Source organism: Urocitellus parryii, chromosome 2 (genome assembly GCF_045843805.1).
Source record: "Urocitellus parryii isolate mUroPar1 chromosome 2, mUroPar1.hap1, whole genome shotgun sequence".
NCBI classification, from domain to species: Eukaryota; Metazoa; Chordata; class Mammalia; order Rodentia; family Sciuridae; genus Urocitellus; species Urocitellus parryii.
The window spans coordinates 105,750,667-105,769,485 of NC_135532.1; the positions used below are offsets into that span (position 1 = coordinate 105,750,667).

Here is an 18,819-nt window from a genome sequence, read left to right on the forward strand (position 1 = left end):
TCTATTTAGAGGTCTATAGGCCTGGGTAGCTCAGTGGTAGAGTCCTTGCCTAGCATACACAAGGCCCAGCATTTGAAGTTAGTTTTTGTTTATGGTATAAAGGAATTGTTTGCCTTTTTTTTTCCCCCCTGTAAGATATCCAAATGATATAACTCCGATTTACTGAAGACTATCCTTTACCATCCTACAATACAATCTAGAAGCTGTCTGTACTCTCTCTTCTGTTCTACTGGGTTTTATGTGTCTAACCTCATATGAATATACTACCATTTTAATTACTCTACCTTCAATAAGTCTTGATATGTATGCAGGTTATTCTCAGTTTGACAATAATCTACAGTTATACTTGCCACCCTTGAGCCTTTTCCACCCTGCTCAGGGCCCAACAAGATTGACACTGATGACTTACATCAATGGGTCTGGGTGGCCTCAAGCATCCTGTGAGGTTCAGACAATGGAAAGTTGGAACAGGAGGATGGTGAGATTAAGGTTTTTATACCATATGGTTTACTCCCAGTTGGGCTCCAGGTGACAGTGGCTATTTCTTTCCCAAAAGTCAAGTTCTGATAAATCTTTTGATGGACATATAACTATTTCTCTTGGGTAAACACCTAATAATGGATTGGCTAGGTCATGTGGCAGGTTTATATTATCTTTTCATATTCCCACCAGCAATGATGAGAGGTCCAGTTATTGGAATAATAAGTACTGCTAGACTTTTCAACTTTAGCCATTCTGATGTGGTGAACTGGTTATCTCATTGTCGCTTTAATTTGCATCTTCCTGATTAAATCTGTTTTTATGTACATTTTAGTTATCTGTATATACTGTTTAGAAAGTGTTTATTCAAGACTTGGTTAGATCATTAAATTTAGTTGTTTGTCTTATTAAATTTCAGGTTCTTTATAATTTAGATATAAGTCCTCTGTCCTTACAGGAAATACATTATTTCCTTGCAGTCTATTGTTTATGTTTTCATTTTCTAGATTATGCCTTTTGTAGTAGGTTTTAACTTTGATGGCAATCCAATTTACTAGTTTTTCTTTTAAGGCTAATTTTTTTGTGATCAAAGAAACATTTGTCTAACCTAAGGTTTTAAATATTTCATTCTATTTTCTTAATCTAGACATTTATAATTTTAGTTTTTCAGTTTAGGAATATAAACTGCTTTGAAGTAACTTAAAGTAGAACGATTATGTTTTTCTCACATAAGATTTCCAGCTGTTCAAACACAAGATACTTACAAATGGTACGTTTTAAATTATTTTCTTGCTGACAAAAAAACCCTGAATTTTTTATATACCATTATATCAAGCAAACTTCTTAAACTCACTTGATATTTCTAATAATTTAGCAATAATCTTTTCAACTAAGTAATATAATTTCAAATTTAAAAATGTTTAATTTTTTCCCTGATTCTTTATTTCCTTTTCTTCACTATTACACTGCCCATACTCTCAAGTGTTTAACAGAATTGGAAATAGTAGGCATCTTATATTATTCTCCATCTTAAAATGAAGGCTATTAACATTTTACTATAGAGTAAGAAGTTGTACACTTTCTGGAAATACCTTCCACCTTAATAAATGATGTTCTATTCCTAATTTGCTAAGAATTTTAAATTATGAAAAATAATAAAATATCAAATATATTCTGCATCTACTGAAATGATTATGACTTATCTCCTTAATTTTGTTAATATGGTAAATTACACTGATTGACTTTCATCTGATCACCTACTCTGTACTCCTACAATAAACTTAATACTTTGTTTAGGACTGTTGAATCTATTTCTCTAAGTGGATTATAATTTTCTTTCCGTGGAATGTTTTTGTTTGGTTCTGGTATCAAGACTATTCTGAATTCCTAAAACTACCTGGTAAATGTTTCATCTTTCCCTATTCTCTATGAAAAAATTTTTGGGAAAAAAAAAAATCTATTATTTCTTTTAAAATATCTGGGACAATTCAAAAGTGAAGACAATTAATTCTGTAGTTACATTTGTGGTAAGTTGTTTAATTTACTTTAGCAGTTAGAGAACTATTGAGATTTTCTATTTCTCCTATGTCAATTTGGTAAGTTCTATTTTGTCCCCCCTAAGAATTTATCATTTAGAAATTTTCAAATGTGTTAGTGATGTCCACATTCTTTTATAATTTTAGAAAGCTCTGTAATAGTAATAGTGATGGTCTTTATTAATTCCAGAAATCAGTTATTTGTGGTTCTCTTGTTTGTTTGTTTAAAATATTTTTTAGTTGTTGATAGATCTTAATTTTTTTATTTATACGTGGTGCTGGGAGCTGGGGATGTGGCTCAAGCCGTAGCGCACTCGCCTGGCATGAGTGCGGCCCAGGTTCGATCCTCAGCACCATATACAAACAAAGATGTTGTGTCCGCTGAAAATTGAAAAATAAATATTGAAATTCTCTCTCTTAAAAAAAAAAGGATTAAAAAAAAATACGTGGTGCTGGAAATCGAACCCAATGCCTCACACATACCAGACAAGGGCACTACCACTGACCCAGCCCTAGCCCCCTCTTGTTTGTTTTTTGCTTTTGCTCTGCTGGGAATCCAACTGGGGGCCTCATGCATTGACAAGTGCTCCACTGCTGAGCCACATCCCAGCCCTGTTTTTATTTATTTTCACATTTATTTACTTTTTCTATCCTCTAATTCTCTCCCCTCTACTTCTAAAACTTTAATCTCATGAAATTTATTACATACACTAAGGTACTAAGGTTCTGAGGTTTGTTTTTAGTTTTTATCTTTTTTCAGTCTCTTTTTCCTGTCTATGATTGATTTTTAAGTTTCTGTTCCCATGTCTCTAATATTTACTTTTGCAATATCAAATTTGCTGTCAACTTCATTTTAATTCCCTGGGATAAATACCTAGGAATTTCTAGGTCACTTAATAGGTATGTATTGATTTTTTACATTCCCATAGCAATGATACATTTTTATATAAAGAATTCCATTTGGGTAATTAAAAAAGAATAACTTCTCTATTGAGATATAACATACAAACTATACAATTCAAAAGTCAAAATTCATGCTTTTTCTTTCTTTCTTCTTTTGTTTTGTTTTGTTTTGGTGCTGGGGATTGAACCCTGGGTCTTCCAAAATCTTTCCACCTAAGTTTATAAAGTATGCCTTCACTTTATTTTTTTCCTTTCTTTTGTTTTCTTTGTAATTCCCCCCTTTTAGTCCTTTTCTAATTTCTCTGACCTAAATATTTAGTTCATTATTTTTGAGCCTTTACCTTCTTTTAACACATGCAAGTAAATTTTTAAATTCCTTTTAAGCATGTTTATAGAAGTATCTTACAGGTTTTGATGTCATAATTCTATTATCATTTAATTCAAAGTATTTTAAAATTTCCATTGCAATTTTTTAATTGAACCTTGGGTTGTAAAAATTAATAACTAGTAATGAAGTTATACATTGGATTTTCAAAATTTTCAGGCTAGGATGCAGTTAACTTTGGAAAGGTGGGTGAAGATATGATGAGTGGGGTCAAAAGAAGGGGTTGTGGAGTGTTGCCAGGCCTACTTCTTGACCTGGTAGATGGTTTCATGAGTGTATTTACTTTGTGAAAATTTCTAAACTAGGTGGTTTCATGAATATATTTATTTTGTGATAATTTCACATACCAATGATATATATACTCATTAAAAAGTCAGTTTCCTATTTTTTACACATGTGTATGTGGATCTGAAAAATCATTTTATCCAGTTTAAAAACTGTTTCTAAATGAAATTACATTATACATATACTTGCCTTATATTTTTTCATAATTGCATTGCTTTCAAAGTTAGCAGTTTCTTCCATGAAACGACCCACAAGTAATGTAGCTCGACCATGAATTAACATGTTCTTACTCTCAGTTGGGGTTTTACTTTCAGGAAAACATAATTCAACACCCTTTTGAAGAACAATAAGTGCCTGGTGAACATCGCCCTAAAATAAAAAGACAATAACAAACCTTTAAATTTAAGAACATATTACTATTTTTTGCCTTTAAGGTTCATTAAATATACTGAGACATAAATCCATTTGTAATTTTATATTTATTGCTCATTTCCCTCTTATTAAAGAAACATTCTAAAAAAGGGAACACTGATTCATTTCATGCAGAATTCATATTCATTCATTTACTCATTCATTTTATAATTAAAGTGGAGGGAAATGAAAATATATATATATAGATGATTTAGAATAATGATCATAAATAAACTCAAATCACTAGATTAAAAAAGTTGGTAGATGTAGCAGGACACTGGGGAGTATTCCTGTAATCCCAGCAGCTAAGGAAGCTGAGGGAGGAGAATCCTAAATTCAATCCTAAATTTAATTTATGAATTATTCATTTCTAGAATTTTCTATTTAATATTTTCAGTCAATAATAAGCCTCAGCAACTTAGCAAGGCCTCGAGCAACTTAGTGAGACTATGTCTCAAAATAAAAAATAAATACATAAATAAAAGAGGGCTGCAGATATGGCTTCATGGTTAAGCATCCCTGGGTTTAATCCCTGGTAGAGGAGGGGAGTTCTTAGATGTATGTGGAGGCCCTGGGTTTAATCCCCAGTACTGGAGGAAAAAAAATCATACTCAAGTGAAGAAACAGACTACATATATATGTAAAATAATCAAACATTATATTAAGTACTATAACATCAGACTACACATGAGTATTAGAGAAGACAGGGGAATTCCCTAAATCTAACTGAAGATACATGAAAATAAAGGACAGAAGTAATCAGGAAAGGTTATCAATGTGGGGGAGGAGGAGATCTGAATTAGATTTTAAATAATCTGTGAAAATTTTCCTGGCAGAGGATTTAGTGAAGGACATCCTAAGAAGAAACAATGATTTTAATTGGGAGAAAAACAAGATACAGATAGTCCCTGACTTATGGTTTTCACTTAAATTTTTCTGATCATACAACAGTGTAAATGTCACACATGTTCAGTGGAAACCATACTTTGAACTTGAATCTGTTCTCAATCTGGGGATATGATACTATGATGTTGGGCAGTGGTGATGAGCCACAGCTTCCAATAAGCACATGATCATGAAGATAAAATAACTGATACTCTATAGTATACAGCAGCCCCCCTTACCTGTAGGCAATATGTTCTAAAATTCCCAGTGCATGCCTGAAGCTGAGGATAGTACAAAACCTATATATATATTGTGTCTTTTCCTATTCACACATAGCTGTGATAAAAGCTTAATTTATAAATAAGATATAATAAGAGAATAATAATAACTGATAATAATGGAGAAAAATTACAATAGATAGTGCTAAAAGTTATTTAAATACATAAATAAGTATTAATAAGAGAATAACAATAAAGGAGAATAATTATACTGAAGTACAGTTATTTAAAACTTATGAATTATTCATTTCTAGAATTTTCTATTTAATATTTTCAGTCAAAGGTTGGGTATGAGTAATTAAAACCTCAGGTAAATAAAACCATGGAAAACAAAGCAAAGGATAAGAGGGCGACTACTGTAATATTGTGCTGCCAAACTATTATATCAGGTAGGTTAGGTATAAATGCACTTATTTTCAACTTATGATAGGATACAGCCCAATAAACCTATAAGTTGAGAGGCAGCTATAGGCTGATTTTAACTGAAGCATAAAGCATTTGTGAGAGAGTGACAAACATAGCTTAAAAGGTTGGGTGGTACTTGATTGGAAAGGGCGTTGTGTACTTGTTAGATTTAATCCTAAAGGTATGAAGCATATTTTGAAGAGTTTAATCTTTTTGAAGAAGCAATAAATTTCAATGTGTACTTTGGAAAGACCACAGACAGCGGTAATATACATGGAGGAACTGTGAGATCCTAAAAAAGGTTGTTAATTTTATGAAAGGCTGGAAATATTAAGGGCATGGATCAAAGAAGTGAAAACAAATAAGAAGGAGAGTACTCAAATATTCCTAAGGTTGAAGAACAAAGAATTACTCTTCAACTGGATGTGAAAAGTGAGGGTGAGGGCTAGGGCTGCAGCTCAGTGGCAGAACGTTTGTCCTACATGTGTGAAGAACTGGGTTTGATCCCCAGCACCACATAAAAATAAACAAATAAAATAAAGGTATGCTGTCCATCTACAACTACAAAAAAAAAGTTTAAAAAAAGATGAAGGTGAGACTTGTTTTATATGAGAGAATGGTAAGTGTCTTGTTCAGAAAAGTAGGAAACATGGGAAGAGAAATATAACTATTAAGAGAATGAATTGCATTTTGAACAATAATGAGTTTAAGCAATATACAAACTAGCACAAGCTTATAAAATGATCAGATATCAATGAACCAGGATGAATTGTTACTTCTCTCACCAATGTAAGAAACATGTCCTCCCCATTCATTTTTCAGCTACCACAAAGTTGGTACAATGTCAAATGGTATCAACTACATTTGCCACGTATTAATTTCAGAAAACACTATCAATTCTAGACTAGTGACAAGCATAAAACCTCCTTTCCTATTGCTACTGCTTTAACCTGGGGATCTCTAAGGACATGAGTTCTGATACTAGGCCCTTTCTGACATGCTAGAATGGAATTGAATTTTGATAGTAATATGGGGAGGGCCATACAGAACAGTGTTAGTTCACTTAACACATATTTATTGATTGTCTATTAACATACCCTGTGTACATTCAGAAGATAAAAATAAAGTAAGAACTCGTTATTCTCCCCAGGAAAATTGTAGGACAGATGAAAACAGAAAGAACTAATGTTCAGACTTGAAATGGGAAGATCTGAAGACTGTTGGATAGAAGAAAACGTCATTCCCAGACTCTTGTAAACAAATAATGATAAGAAATGACAGAAAAAGGTGGTTCTAATTTAGATTAGGAATCTTCCACAGTTGAGCTTTTGTAGGAAGTACATAATTCCCAACAGAACACATATCTGATGACATAACCTTGGCCATTACCTTAGACCACAGCCACTTTGCCCTTTCCACACACAGTTCGGCGAGTTGAGATTCCCCTGCATTAAGGAGGGCATTGTAGGCAGTCTGGTGGTGACCGGCCTTTCTAGCTACTCTAGCGCTCTGTAGCCAACACTCTCCAACCATTTCATTGTAATCTGGTCTAAAGGAATATGATAAAACATGGGACAAAGAACATTTGTGAGTGTATTCAATAACTTAATTAAAGTATCTCTTCCCAACACAGAACCTTCTCAATATACTATTTCAAAGGGATCAATGATAAATTTGTTTAGGGAAAAACCCTGATTGTAATTTTCTTACAGTGTTCTGTTTTTCTCTCTTATGAAGACTTTATTCTTGGCTTACATTGGAAACTTTCCAAAATATTTCCTAACAGTAATTAACAGATAAATAGCATATAAAATTGATTCTTAAGTTCTAAGTTTGTTTCAAATACACAGTGTAGTCTTAAGCACTGAAAAGATTAACCTAGAATTCAGAAAATAAAAATATTCCCAAATAATATCCAAAAATAATACTAAATTAAAGATAACTGAAAAGGAAAAAAAAAAAAAAACAATGTGAAAGACCTTTTGTTGAGGCTTAATAAAGCCCTCCGGAGGGCCAGGATGGGCTCCTTGGCTCTGTAGGAATTCTGGGTCATTTCTAGTCGAGCTACCCAGTTTAGGGAATCTTCTTGAGAACTGTCACCTAAAGACTGTTGAAAAAGTGGTTTGATGCTATGCTCCAACTCACACAACATGTGCAACCTGAAGACAGAGATAGTTAAAATGTTGTCATATTCAGTCTTACAAATCTCGTATGTAAAGCATATATGAATATATGTACCATATTGAGGAGAGAACCCAGGGGCACTGGAGACCAGCATCTCACTAAATTGGTGAGAATGACCTCAAACTTGTGATCTTCCTGAGTTGCTGAGATTATAGGCTAGTACCATTGTACATGGCCTAAAGCATGCACTTTATTTATTTTAAAAATAACTTTATTTATTTATTTTTATGTGGTGCTGAGGATCGAACCCAGGGCCTTGCATATGCAAGGTGAACGCTCTACTGCTGAGCCATAATTCTAGCCCCAACAGCACATACTTTAAATCAGTCATGAAGAAATTAAAATGTGCAGTTTTCTTTGGTACAACTTTAAATATATTCTCCAGGGGCTGGGTAGTGGCTCAGCTGTAGAGCGCTCGCCTAGCACGTGTGAGACCCTGGGTTCAATCCTCAGCACCTCATAAAAATAAATAAACAAAATAAATATATTGTGCCCATGTATAACTAAACAAATACTTTAAAAATAAATAAATAAATTCTTCATAAAAATAAATTCTTCATATATAAATAGTATCATTTCTATTTTTCATTACAAATTGAGTATAAACACTAATTTATGCTACTTAAAATATTTAAGTGCTTTGTTGTGAATCCCAAATTATTATGAATTAAAGGGTATATAAAACTAAATTCAAATGTATGAAATCAGACTTTACCACCTATATGGAAAGAAAACATGAATCTATTATAAGTCAACATGAAACATTTGCATACTGCTAGTGCTAATGAAAGAGGGCCTGGCATAGTAGAGGTCAGTAAAAAAAAAAGTGTAATGAATGTAGTTTTTTTTTTTTTTTTTTTTTGCTAAGAGGGATGAAAACCATGATACATTCACAATAGCTTTCTCCCCTTATATAAAATCTATGACTCAGTGTTCAAGATATAAGGATACTGTTGAGTAGCTATAGAATGAAATTAAACTCAGTGGTACAATTCAATATCTGGTTCCATTATGATGTTACCAGAGGGGGGCTGATAAAAAATAGACCAATTTCTAACTTCAAAAAACAACAACATGGCTGGGGCTATGGTTCAGTGGTAGAGCGCTCACCTACCATGTGTGAGGCCCTGGGTTTGATCCTCAGCACCACATAAAAATAAATAAATAAATAATATAAAGGTATTGTGTCCAACTACAACTAAAAAATAAATATTAAAATAAAAAGATTTAAAAACACCAAAAAATAAAATAAATTCATTATCTTTTAGATTACAGTTTAATTATAACACTTATTTTTTCATTTTTCTTCATTTAATAGACCTAAAATGTTTCCCATCATTTTTTCCCTCAGTTCTAAAACATTCTTTCCTAGAAATGTAATGCCTAATGTGTGTTTTTTCAGGGGGAAGCATCAAATACATTTCTAAATGAGAAAGGGAACCAATGAGTACCAAGTGGCAGGAACAACAGATGTCTCAATTAACTGGGTTACTTATATAGGATATAAATTAAGATATTACAGAAAGATAAATATGTTTTTGCTTTTTGTTTTTTGGTATCAGGGATTGAACCCCAGGGTGCTTAGCCACTGAAACACATCCCCAGCCCTTTTTATTTTTATTTTTTTGGAGACAGGGTCTTTCTAAGCTGCTTAGGGCCTGACTAAGTTACTGAGGCTGGCCCTGAAATTGTGATCCTCCTGTTTCAACCACCTAAATTGCTGGGATTGCAGGTATGCACCACCCACACCTAGCTGTTTTTGTTTTATCAGCCCCATAACTGCCTTTTCAATTAAAAAGGATGTATGTTAGAATATTTAAAAAAAAAAAAGCAACTATAGGTGAAAGTTTAAAAAGCTACTTTATGTAGCTTACCAGTATACCAAACTTATTATCAGAGTAATTTACTCATAAGAAATTTTCCATAATCCCAGCAGCTCGGAAGGCTGAGGCACAGGAAGATGAAGAGTTCAGAGCCAGCCTCAGCAAAAGCAAAGCACTACGCAACTCAATGAGACAAATAAAATATAAAATAGGGCTGGGGATGCAGCTCAGTGGTTGAATACCCCTGAGTCCAATCCCTGGTTTCAAAAAAAAAAAATTCAATCCTGTCAAGTGACATTTACAGACTAGGAATCTAAAAATGGGAACCCTAAGACAAGAATGGTGGTGCACACCTAATAATCCCAGACACACGGGAGGCTGACGCTGGAGGATTGCAGCCTAGAAAACTCCGTGAGACACTGTTGCAAAATAAAATAAAAGGTTGGAGATACAGCTTGATGATAGAGTGCTTCCCTAACACATGTGCAGTCCTGGGTTTGATCCCTGGTACTGTGGGCCTTCCCCCTCTCCCCCAAAAAACCCAAATACCCTCAAATACCTCACAATATATTCATATCCTCGTTGGTAAGAGCCTCTTTCAAAACTTGCAGCTGAAAGAGGCACAATTTGTTCTGCTCTCACTAGTTTCAATGTGTCATAAAAAGCTGTGACATCTCTTTTTTTGGCTGACAATAGTAGCTGTCCCAGTCTGACACTCCATGTTGTAGATTTCCTATCTGAAACAAATGAAGAATCAAGAAATGCTATTATAGATGGGTCTAAGAGTCAGCTTTTATTTCATTTGATGAAATAATCAGCAGAAATACTGAACAAATAATTTCATTCTATTTTGAACAGCTAAACAGGTAATCATAAGACAGGCTCAGGGGTTAATTATAAATGTTGCTAAACTACTGAGGCTTGAATATTTATGGCCAATTAAAAGTGATTATACTTTTTAATTCAATTTAATACAAAAATATAGGGCTGGAGGTGTGTGGGTCAGGAACATTTGGAGAGCTGCATAGGATACTCATTACCAAGGGTCTAAGAAAGTTAGTTACAAGTAATTTTACCTGCTGCTAAATAGTTTTCCACCAAATCCCACTGTGATAATTTCCAAGCTGCTTCCACTCTGTATGTATTTAATTCATCTGTCCATTCAGACCTATTAAAAGAAATTCATATCAACTGAATTTTATTTTTTCAATGTTTTAGATATTCTATTTATTATACTTATTCCTCTATTTGATGCATTTGTTTTGTATTTTGTACTTACTTACAAAATGATTATCTTTATGTAGAAACAACCCTCCAAAATTGTTATTTTTCCATTCTTCAAAAACATTTACCTTTCATTAAACTACATCTGATAGAAAATACTTGAAAAATAAAACTGTGTCATATATTAGAACAGAGTTAATCCCTGGATAATAACACAGCTCATTGTAAAACTATCTGTATGCTTAATCTGAACAAAAAGCATGAATGAAATACAACCAATTGAATGTACATGAATTCAGAGGTAAATTTGGGTCCCTTAGAATTTTTAATCCAATTTAATACAAAAAAATATATACCAAGGGTAGAAGAAAGTTACAAGTGATGTGTCAAAGGCCTAACAAAGCATATAAAATTAGTTGCCAACAACATATAGCTAGTGTTAAACTATTTTTAGTTACTTTAAAATTTGGGTTTGCAAAATCATTGAGATACATATATACACACATATATATTTAGTATATATACTATCTATTACATAATTTATATTATATAGTTCAGTAATATGTAATATATAAAGTATGTTATTTATATATTTATTTATTTTTAAGAGTTGGGGTCTCATGTTGTCCAGACTGATCGTAAACTAGGAACAAGTGATCCTCTTTCCTCAGCCTTCAAAGTAGCTGAGTCTACAGGTATGTGCCACAACACCTAGCTGTTAGGCTTTTTTCTGTAGGATTCTACTTAGGTAACACTAGGATAAACAATACTATTTTGAATTATAACCCCATAGAAGCAGCTAGACTTTCCTCAATGTTTCTTCTCTATGAATCACACCATTTAAAATATCTGCTATACACTAGATCCTGTGCTAAGCCATTTTCCTATTTAATTATCTAATAATACTGCATATAGCATATATATGTCCACATTTTAAAAAAATGTTAAGACTCAAGAAAAACTGGAACATTATTCTTAAAAGTCTTCTTTGCTCTTTCTGTAGTAAAACCAGAACGTAACAAATAGCCTAAACATTTTTATTTTTTTTTTAATTTTTTTTTAAGAGAGAGAGAGAGAGAGAGAGAGAGAGAGAGCGAGAGAGAGCGAGCCAGGTGAGTGCGCTACCGCTTGAGCCACATCCCCAGCCCAACATTTTTTATTTTTTAAAAAAATCTAAAAATAGCTACCTAAAGTATTGAGCATGCTCTAATTTGTAAACATGAACACCACCAAAAACAATTTAGAATGGCTTACTATTAGACACCAAAACATCAAACTTTCAGAATAAAAATCTGAGTAGTATTATGAGTATTTGCTATTGAGACAGGAGGTGTCATATTAAACCTTATTCTGAAAGTACCAAATGGCAATGAGGATTATGCTGTTAAAATTTTTCCACACTGGGCTGGGGTTTTGGCTCAGTGGTAGAGCGCTCGCCTAGTATGCACGAGGCACCGGGTTCCATCCTCAGCACCACATAAATGTAAAATAAAGATACTGTGTCCACCTAAAACTAAAAAATAAATATTTTTTCAAAAATTCATCCACACAGACAAGTATCTTAAAAAGAATTATATGTACATCAAGCACAGTTGATAGTTTTGAAGAAATATTTATTTAAATGAGAAACAGAAATTCTCCTCAAGGAAAACATGTTCCCTCAAAGACCATTTGCTTTACTATAACATAATTATCACTTTATTGGTCTATGCTTTTTTACAACCCCAAATTGGGGATGTGTCTCAGACCTAAAAAGAAGACATGGGGAGTCTAATCGTGTAGTGTGTCATAAAGAAGCAACCTACTTAGCCAGGTGTGGTGGTGTACACCTATAATCTCTGCAGCTTGGGAGGCTGAGGCAGGAGGATATGAAGTTCAAAACCAGCCTCAGCAACTTAGCAAGTGCTTAAGCAACTTAGTGAGACACTGTCTCAAAACAAACAAACATGGGCTGGGGATGTGGCTCAAGTGGTAGCGCGCTCTCCTGGCATGCATGCAGCCCAGGTTCGATCCTCAGCACCACATACAAAACAAAGATGTTGTGTCCGCCGAAAACACAAAAATAAATATTAAAATTCTCTCTCTCTCTCTCAAAAAACAAACAAACAAACAAACAAATAAAATGGACTGGCAATGTGGCTCAGTGATGAAATACCTCTTGGTTCAATCCCTGGTACCAAAAAAAAAGCACCCCAATCTGAGCCATGACTTTCCCAAATACTCCTAAAATCACTTCATTCATAAGATCAATAAAACCTATCTATAACATATAGCCACTTTTCCCATACTTCTGAAAAGTTTGCCTCATTACTTCATGAATTCCACAACTGTGATACCTTCTGACCAACAGTTAGCCTCTCTGCTCTTGCCATTGTAGGGTGGTAGTTTTTATGAATCACAGTCTTAGAACATAAAAAAACCTATATTTAAAAGAGACTTCCTACAAATTGGTCTAACTAAAAACCCTGGCCTATGTGTTCTTTGATGAACTGAGATCCCATTTACCATTGACCAGATATCACTGCCCAACAGTTAGCTGGGGACTGGTTAGTAAATTAAGAAATAAGGTTTTCAGCTATCAAGAACAAAGCTGAGGGATGGGGATGTGGCTAAGTGGTAGCACGCTCGCCTGGCATGCATACGGCCCGGGTTCAATCCTCAGCACCACATACAAAGATATTGTGTCTGCCAAAAACTAAAAAAAAATTCTCTTTCTCTCTCTAAAAAAAAAAAAAAAAAAGGTAGAAAAAAATTGCATGGAAATGGAAGGAGACCCTCAGGGTTATACAAAATTACATACAAGAGGAAGTGAGGGGAAAGGGAAAAACAGTACAAGGGGGAGGAATGAATTACAGTAGTGGGGGTAAAGAGAGAAGAGGGGAGGGGAGGGGAGGGGAGGGGGGATAGTAGAGGATAGGAAAGGCAGCAGAATACAACAGACATGAGTTTATCAATATGTAAAGCAATGAAGTGTAACTGATGTGATTCTGCAAGCTGTATACGGGGTAAAATGGGAGTTCATAACCCGCTTGAATCAAAATGTGAAATATGATATATCAAGAACTATGTAATGTTTTGAACAACCAACATTAAAAAAAAAAAATTCTCTTTCTCTCTCTCTAAAAAAAAAAAAAAAGGTAGAAAAAAATTTCTGTGCTAATTTCTAACACCATAAAAACATATATAAAAACACTTCATTATTCAATAAACATTAAGCTGCCCCATTTGAAAATTAAATCCCTACTCAGAGAGAATAACAAAAGAAAACCATTCTTTAGAAAATATTACCTGTTAGCATGCACTCCATTCACCTGAGTGATTACAGTAGAAAGCTGACCAAGACCTAACATGGACTTCACGACACCATGATAATGAATGATCTAGAAATGTAAAAATAAAAGATGGTAATTATTACTTCAAATATTATTTTGGAGACCAAGAATAATTAAAATGATATCATTAAAATACTATTTATCTCACAATGTCATGTTTTTTAGTTCAACCATGTTTTTTAGTTTAACTTGCTTGCCTATCTGGCAGGACCTACTATCAAAGTCCTTACATATTTGAAGTAACAGAAGGGCTGGGGATACAGCTCAGTTGGTAGAGTGGTTGCCTTGCATGCACAAGGCCCTGGGTTCAATCCCCAGCACCACAAAATAAATAAATAAAAATAAAATAAAGTAACAGAAGAAAATGTAGACAACAATAAAAATAAATCTAATATTGGATTTATTATATTTTTCCACATTTGTTCTAATATTTTAGTTCAGGTTAAACATAGAAGTAATGAGTGTAAGAGTATCCAATATCTTAACTTTTTGTTTAAAGATATGTCATAATTCTTCAATGAAAATTAAAACTCTAAAGTTATGATGTTATTAGGGGCTGGAGTTGTGGCTCAGCAGTAGAGTGCTTGCCTAGCATGTGCAAGGTGCTGGGTTCAATCTTCAGCACCACATAACAATAAATAAATAAAAGTATTATGTCTAACTACAACTAAAAAATTTTTTTTAAAGTTATAATATTATTAACATAGATTTTTGGACTTTCATAACTACAATGTTAAGCTGAATTACATATAGTTTTAAAAATTAAAAACAAAATTGTGAAAAATAAAAGCCTCATACATTGAACTTCTGTGCAAATAAATGCTATATATGCCAAAAAGCAAAACTCTAAGATGAGACTCTAAGGCAAGATTATAAATTAATAATTCTAACAGTCTTTACTGCCCCAGTAAATAACCTACCCCTCTTTAGCTCAGTTATTCTAATGGACTCTTTCAGAGATTTGCAGGTGGGTTGTTAAGTGTGTGTTGGGGGAGGGGGGAGGGGAGGGATGAGAAAGAAGAGGGAGTGGGGGAGGCAAAGAGGAAGGGGGAGAGAGTTAGAGTGTGTGTTTGTGTGTGTAATAGGAAAATGTTTCTCAGGTTGTAGAAAATCACTATTATTAATAGTGTAAAATAATAATAGTGTAGAAAATCACTATTATGAGCATGGCTCACACTTTTAATAAAAAATGAAAATGATATAAATTTTAGTTATTAAATGCATATTTTATATGAATACAGTCCACAATAAATCTCATCCATTTGGGTATTCTCAGATCATAGAAAGGATTGGAAAGGATTTTTTAAATCATTTAGCACAAGTCAAGTCTCTAATTTTATCTGTCAGGAAACTCAAGCTCAGAGGGTAAAATATTTTCCAGACACACAATGACACTGGAAGAGACAATACTGAAACTTAAGGTTCTTAAAGTTCCTAATCAGGGCACTTTTCATTATCTGCCTTTTAATTATACCTTACCTGGTCTGGTTCTAGCTGAATAGCCCTGTCATAACAAGCAGTGGCATCCCTCAGCAAGCCAATGCTTTCATGTTCAAGGATCTGTTCTTTTAGAGATGGTTCTGCCTTTCGAATTGCGCTTACTCCAGCCACTCCATCTGGTTCATGCATAGCAGCATACAGTTTCTTTGTTCAACAAAAAGTAATCAAATAAGGAAAAAAACAACTACAAAACCACCCATACAATATGTAAATAACATAAGAGAAATTTTCCCTCAAAGTAACAGTATTTGAAGGCAGATTCACAGTAAAATTACAAACTTTTCCAAGCATTCTGTTACCTCTTATTTCACTTAAATACAAATCTACATTAGTATCTATTATTGATCATGAGGGATGCAAGGAACTTCAAGATTCTGAAACTCTCTTGAAACCAACTGATAACAGATTCTGTTGAGTACAGTTCATTTGAATACATTTCAAATTTTTTTAAGAATTTAAATAAGCATTTTAATATATTGGTATTGAGATATCATCAAGAAATCCAAGACATTAAACTATGGGCTCAAAGGTGATTCAGTTTAAAGATGAAAATTTGGGAAGCAATTAACACAAAGACATTCTTTGAAGACAATGAAAGATCTAAGAAATGCACAGAGATAGAGATGAAAAGAAGCTGGAGGATGGAGAGTAGAGGTTCTATCTTTAGACAAAAGAAGCATTAGCAAATTAAACTGTCAGAGGAGAGATTAGGGAAACTGGAAGAAATTTAAGGAATAAAATAATCCCAGGAGCCATGAGGGAAAAGAAAATGTCTTCATGAAAAGGAACAATTAAATGATACTGTGGGTTCAAGAAAATGGGAAACATCTGTTAAATTTAGTAACATGGAAGCCATTGATTTTCTTACCAAGAGTAGCATCAAGTAAAAAGAAAAAATGGGCAAAGAGTGAATGGTGGGCTGTGGCTGTAGCTCAGTGCACAGAGTGCTTGCCTAGCATGCGCAGGGCACTGAGTTCAATCCTCAGCACCACATAAAAATAAACACATAAAATAAAGGCATTCTGTGCATCTACAACTATAAAAAAAATTAGAAAAAAAGAGTGAATGGAAAGCAAAGACAGTATTAGCAAGTCAGATAATTCTGTCTAAAACTGACTTGTGAAGACAAATAGAGATGGTACTTTCCTGAAGGAGGACTTAAGATCAAGGGCATTATAAAAAAAAAAAATTAAGATATGAGATCCCAGAACATGCCTATGTACTCTACTCTGGCTCAGGAAGATAAATTGATACAAAGAAGGAAGGTGTATTTGAAATAGTGAAACTCTTGAACTCAAGAACACAGGAGGGCTGAATTTTGACAGGAAGGGATCCTCCCTTAGGAATAACATAAGGGAAGAAAAAAAATATATGGTGCAGATGCCATGCAGACATCTGGCAGACATCTGGCTTCTATTTTCCTAATGAAGGATGAAGAAAGATCAATTGAGACAGAAGTAGAATCAGGGAAATGAAGAAAATATATAATGTTCTGGAAAGTGGGAAAGTAGGCTTATTAGAGGAAAAACAGCAGTATTGCAGGCAGCATTAAAGACTCCTACACTGTGTTAAAGATGTTTGAGATTCTAAGTTTAAAGGAAAATCAGTTATAAAAGACATTGGGCAATTTTTCTTCAGGAATGTTCAGCAGTTTCCATGCAGATGCAAGAAAGGCAGATGGGTGAGTTTATAAAGGGTTGGAGTGCTGTAGAGTACAAAACAATGGGAGTAAAGGAAATTGAATATCCTTTTAAGGTAAAGACTTTAACAATGAGCCACATAAAATTAGACAAGGAGGAACACAAAAGATAGGAAAGGGCTAATATTTATCCTAAAAGTATAAGCTACTAATTTTCTAGTTATTTTACCACAAGTTGTTTTTTGACCTGAAAACCCCAATCTTGATCTCATATTTAATTCCATGTAGTCTCACTGGCCTTTACTTTCTTTTTTTCCCCATAGAGTCATCTATCATCTAAACCATTATTTCACCAGCATTCTCATGCCTGATGCTGACATAACCAGTATATTCCCCACTCACCCCCCACCCCACATTCAGGTCCACACTTCTCACAGTGAGAACAGAGCCCTATTGAACTTTTCCTCTACAACTTGCCACAGGCGTTTAACTAAAATGCCACTGTGACTAGAAAACTTCTGTAGTTCACACCCTCTAAGAAGCTTGGACAACTTAAAAGATATTAGTAATATTTCTGAGCTATTCAAAACTTATCACTTTACTCTTAAGTATATGCAATGTTCTTTACCAACTCCATGGAGATACTTCTGCTATCCATCACTCATTATTTAAGTTATCATCTCCAAAAAGCCCGACTTCTGGCTTATCCAACCCCTCCTCCCACCTCAGTCCTCACAGAACATGAAATAAGTGTCCTTCCTCAGGGAAAATTTGTATCACTGTACTTAAGATATTATTCCAAATTGATGTTCATATGGCCCCACTCATCTGTAAGCTTCTAAAGTACTATAAATATCTACTGCCAGCATAGCAAATAAAACAATAAAATAAACAATACAATCATAATAGAATGGCTATATTAATTTCCATTACAAAATTTACTATATTAATTTCAAACCTGTAAAAATCCAAGATGCTCTTGAATATTTTGTTTCTTTTCTGTAATAAATGATTCAAAGTGCATTACGGCTCTTGTGTATGCTTTGGAGCGAAAGGAAGCTACTGCCAGAGTATCCTGAGGTATGAGGTCTAGAAAACGTGTTACACTCTGATAATCCTCAAAATCCACAGTCGATACTAGATTATTGGAAAAAAAAAATTGAGGAATGACTTATAAGATAAAAATCTAAAAGTATCAGTTTAAGTACTTATTTCCCTAAATAATCTAAATATACTAAGGTATCCTATTGAAGATATAACTAAAAATAAGATGATTGTTCACAGGGTCATATTCCAACTTTACTATTAGTACTTCCTTTATATTGGACAGTGATTTAACTTATTTAGTCTCTGTTTCTTATCTATAAAAGGGAAATATTGGGCTGGGGATGTGGCTCAAGCGGTAGCACGCTCGCCTGGCATGCGTGCGGCCCGGGTTCGATCCTCAGCACCACATACAAATAAAGATGTTGTGTCCGCTGAAAACTAAAAAATAAATATTAAAAAAAAAAAGGGAAATATTAAGAGGCTGGAGGGATAGTTTAGCGGTA

General features: G+C 33.9%; 1 protein-coding gene across 1 annotated transcript in view; it reads right to left on the reverse strand.

Moving 5' to 3' along the window:
* Atr (ATR checkpoint kinase) overlaps nt 1–18,819 on the reverse strand; it is a 103,881-nt gene that overhangs the window by 29,715 nt on the left and 55,347 nt on the right. Inside the window, exons 28-35 of the mRNA XM_026385019.2 lie at nt 18,228–18,406; nt 15,610–15,774; nt 14,087–14,178; nt 10,651–10,742; nt 10,134–10,311; nt 7,547–7,726; nt 6,957–7,116; nt 3,778–3,957 (exon numbers count right to left, since the gene is read on the reverse strand). Of these exons, the coding sequence (XP_026240804.2) occupies nt 3,778–3,957; nt 6,957–7,116; nt 7,547–7,726; nt 10,134–10,311; nt 10,651–10,742; nt 14,087–14,178; nt 15,610–15,774; nt 18,228–18,406 (1,226 nt within the window). The remainder of the gene's footprint in view (nt 1–3,777; nt 3,958–6,956; nt 7,117–7,546; nt 7,727–10,133; nt 10,312–10,650; nt 10,743–14,086; nt 14,179–15,609; nt 15,775–18,227; nt 18,407–18,819) is intronic.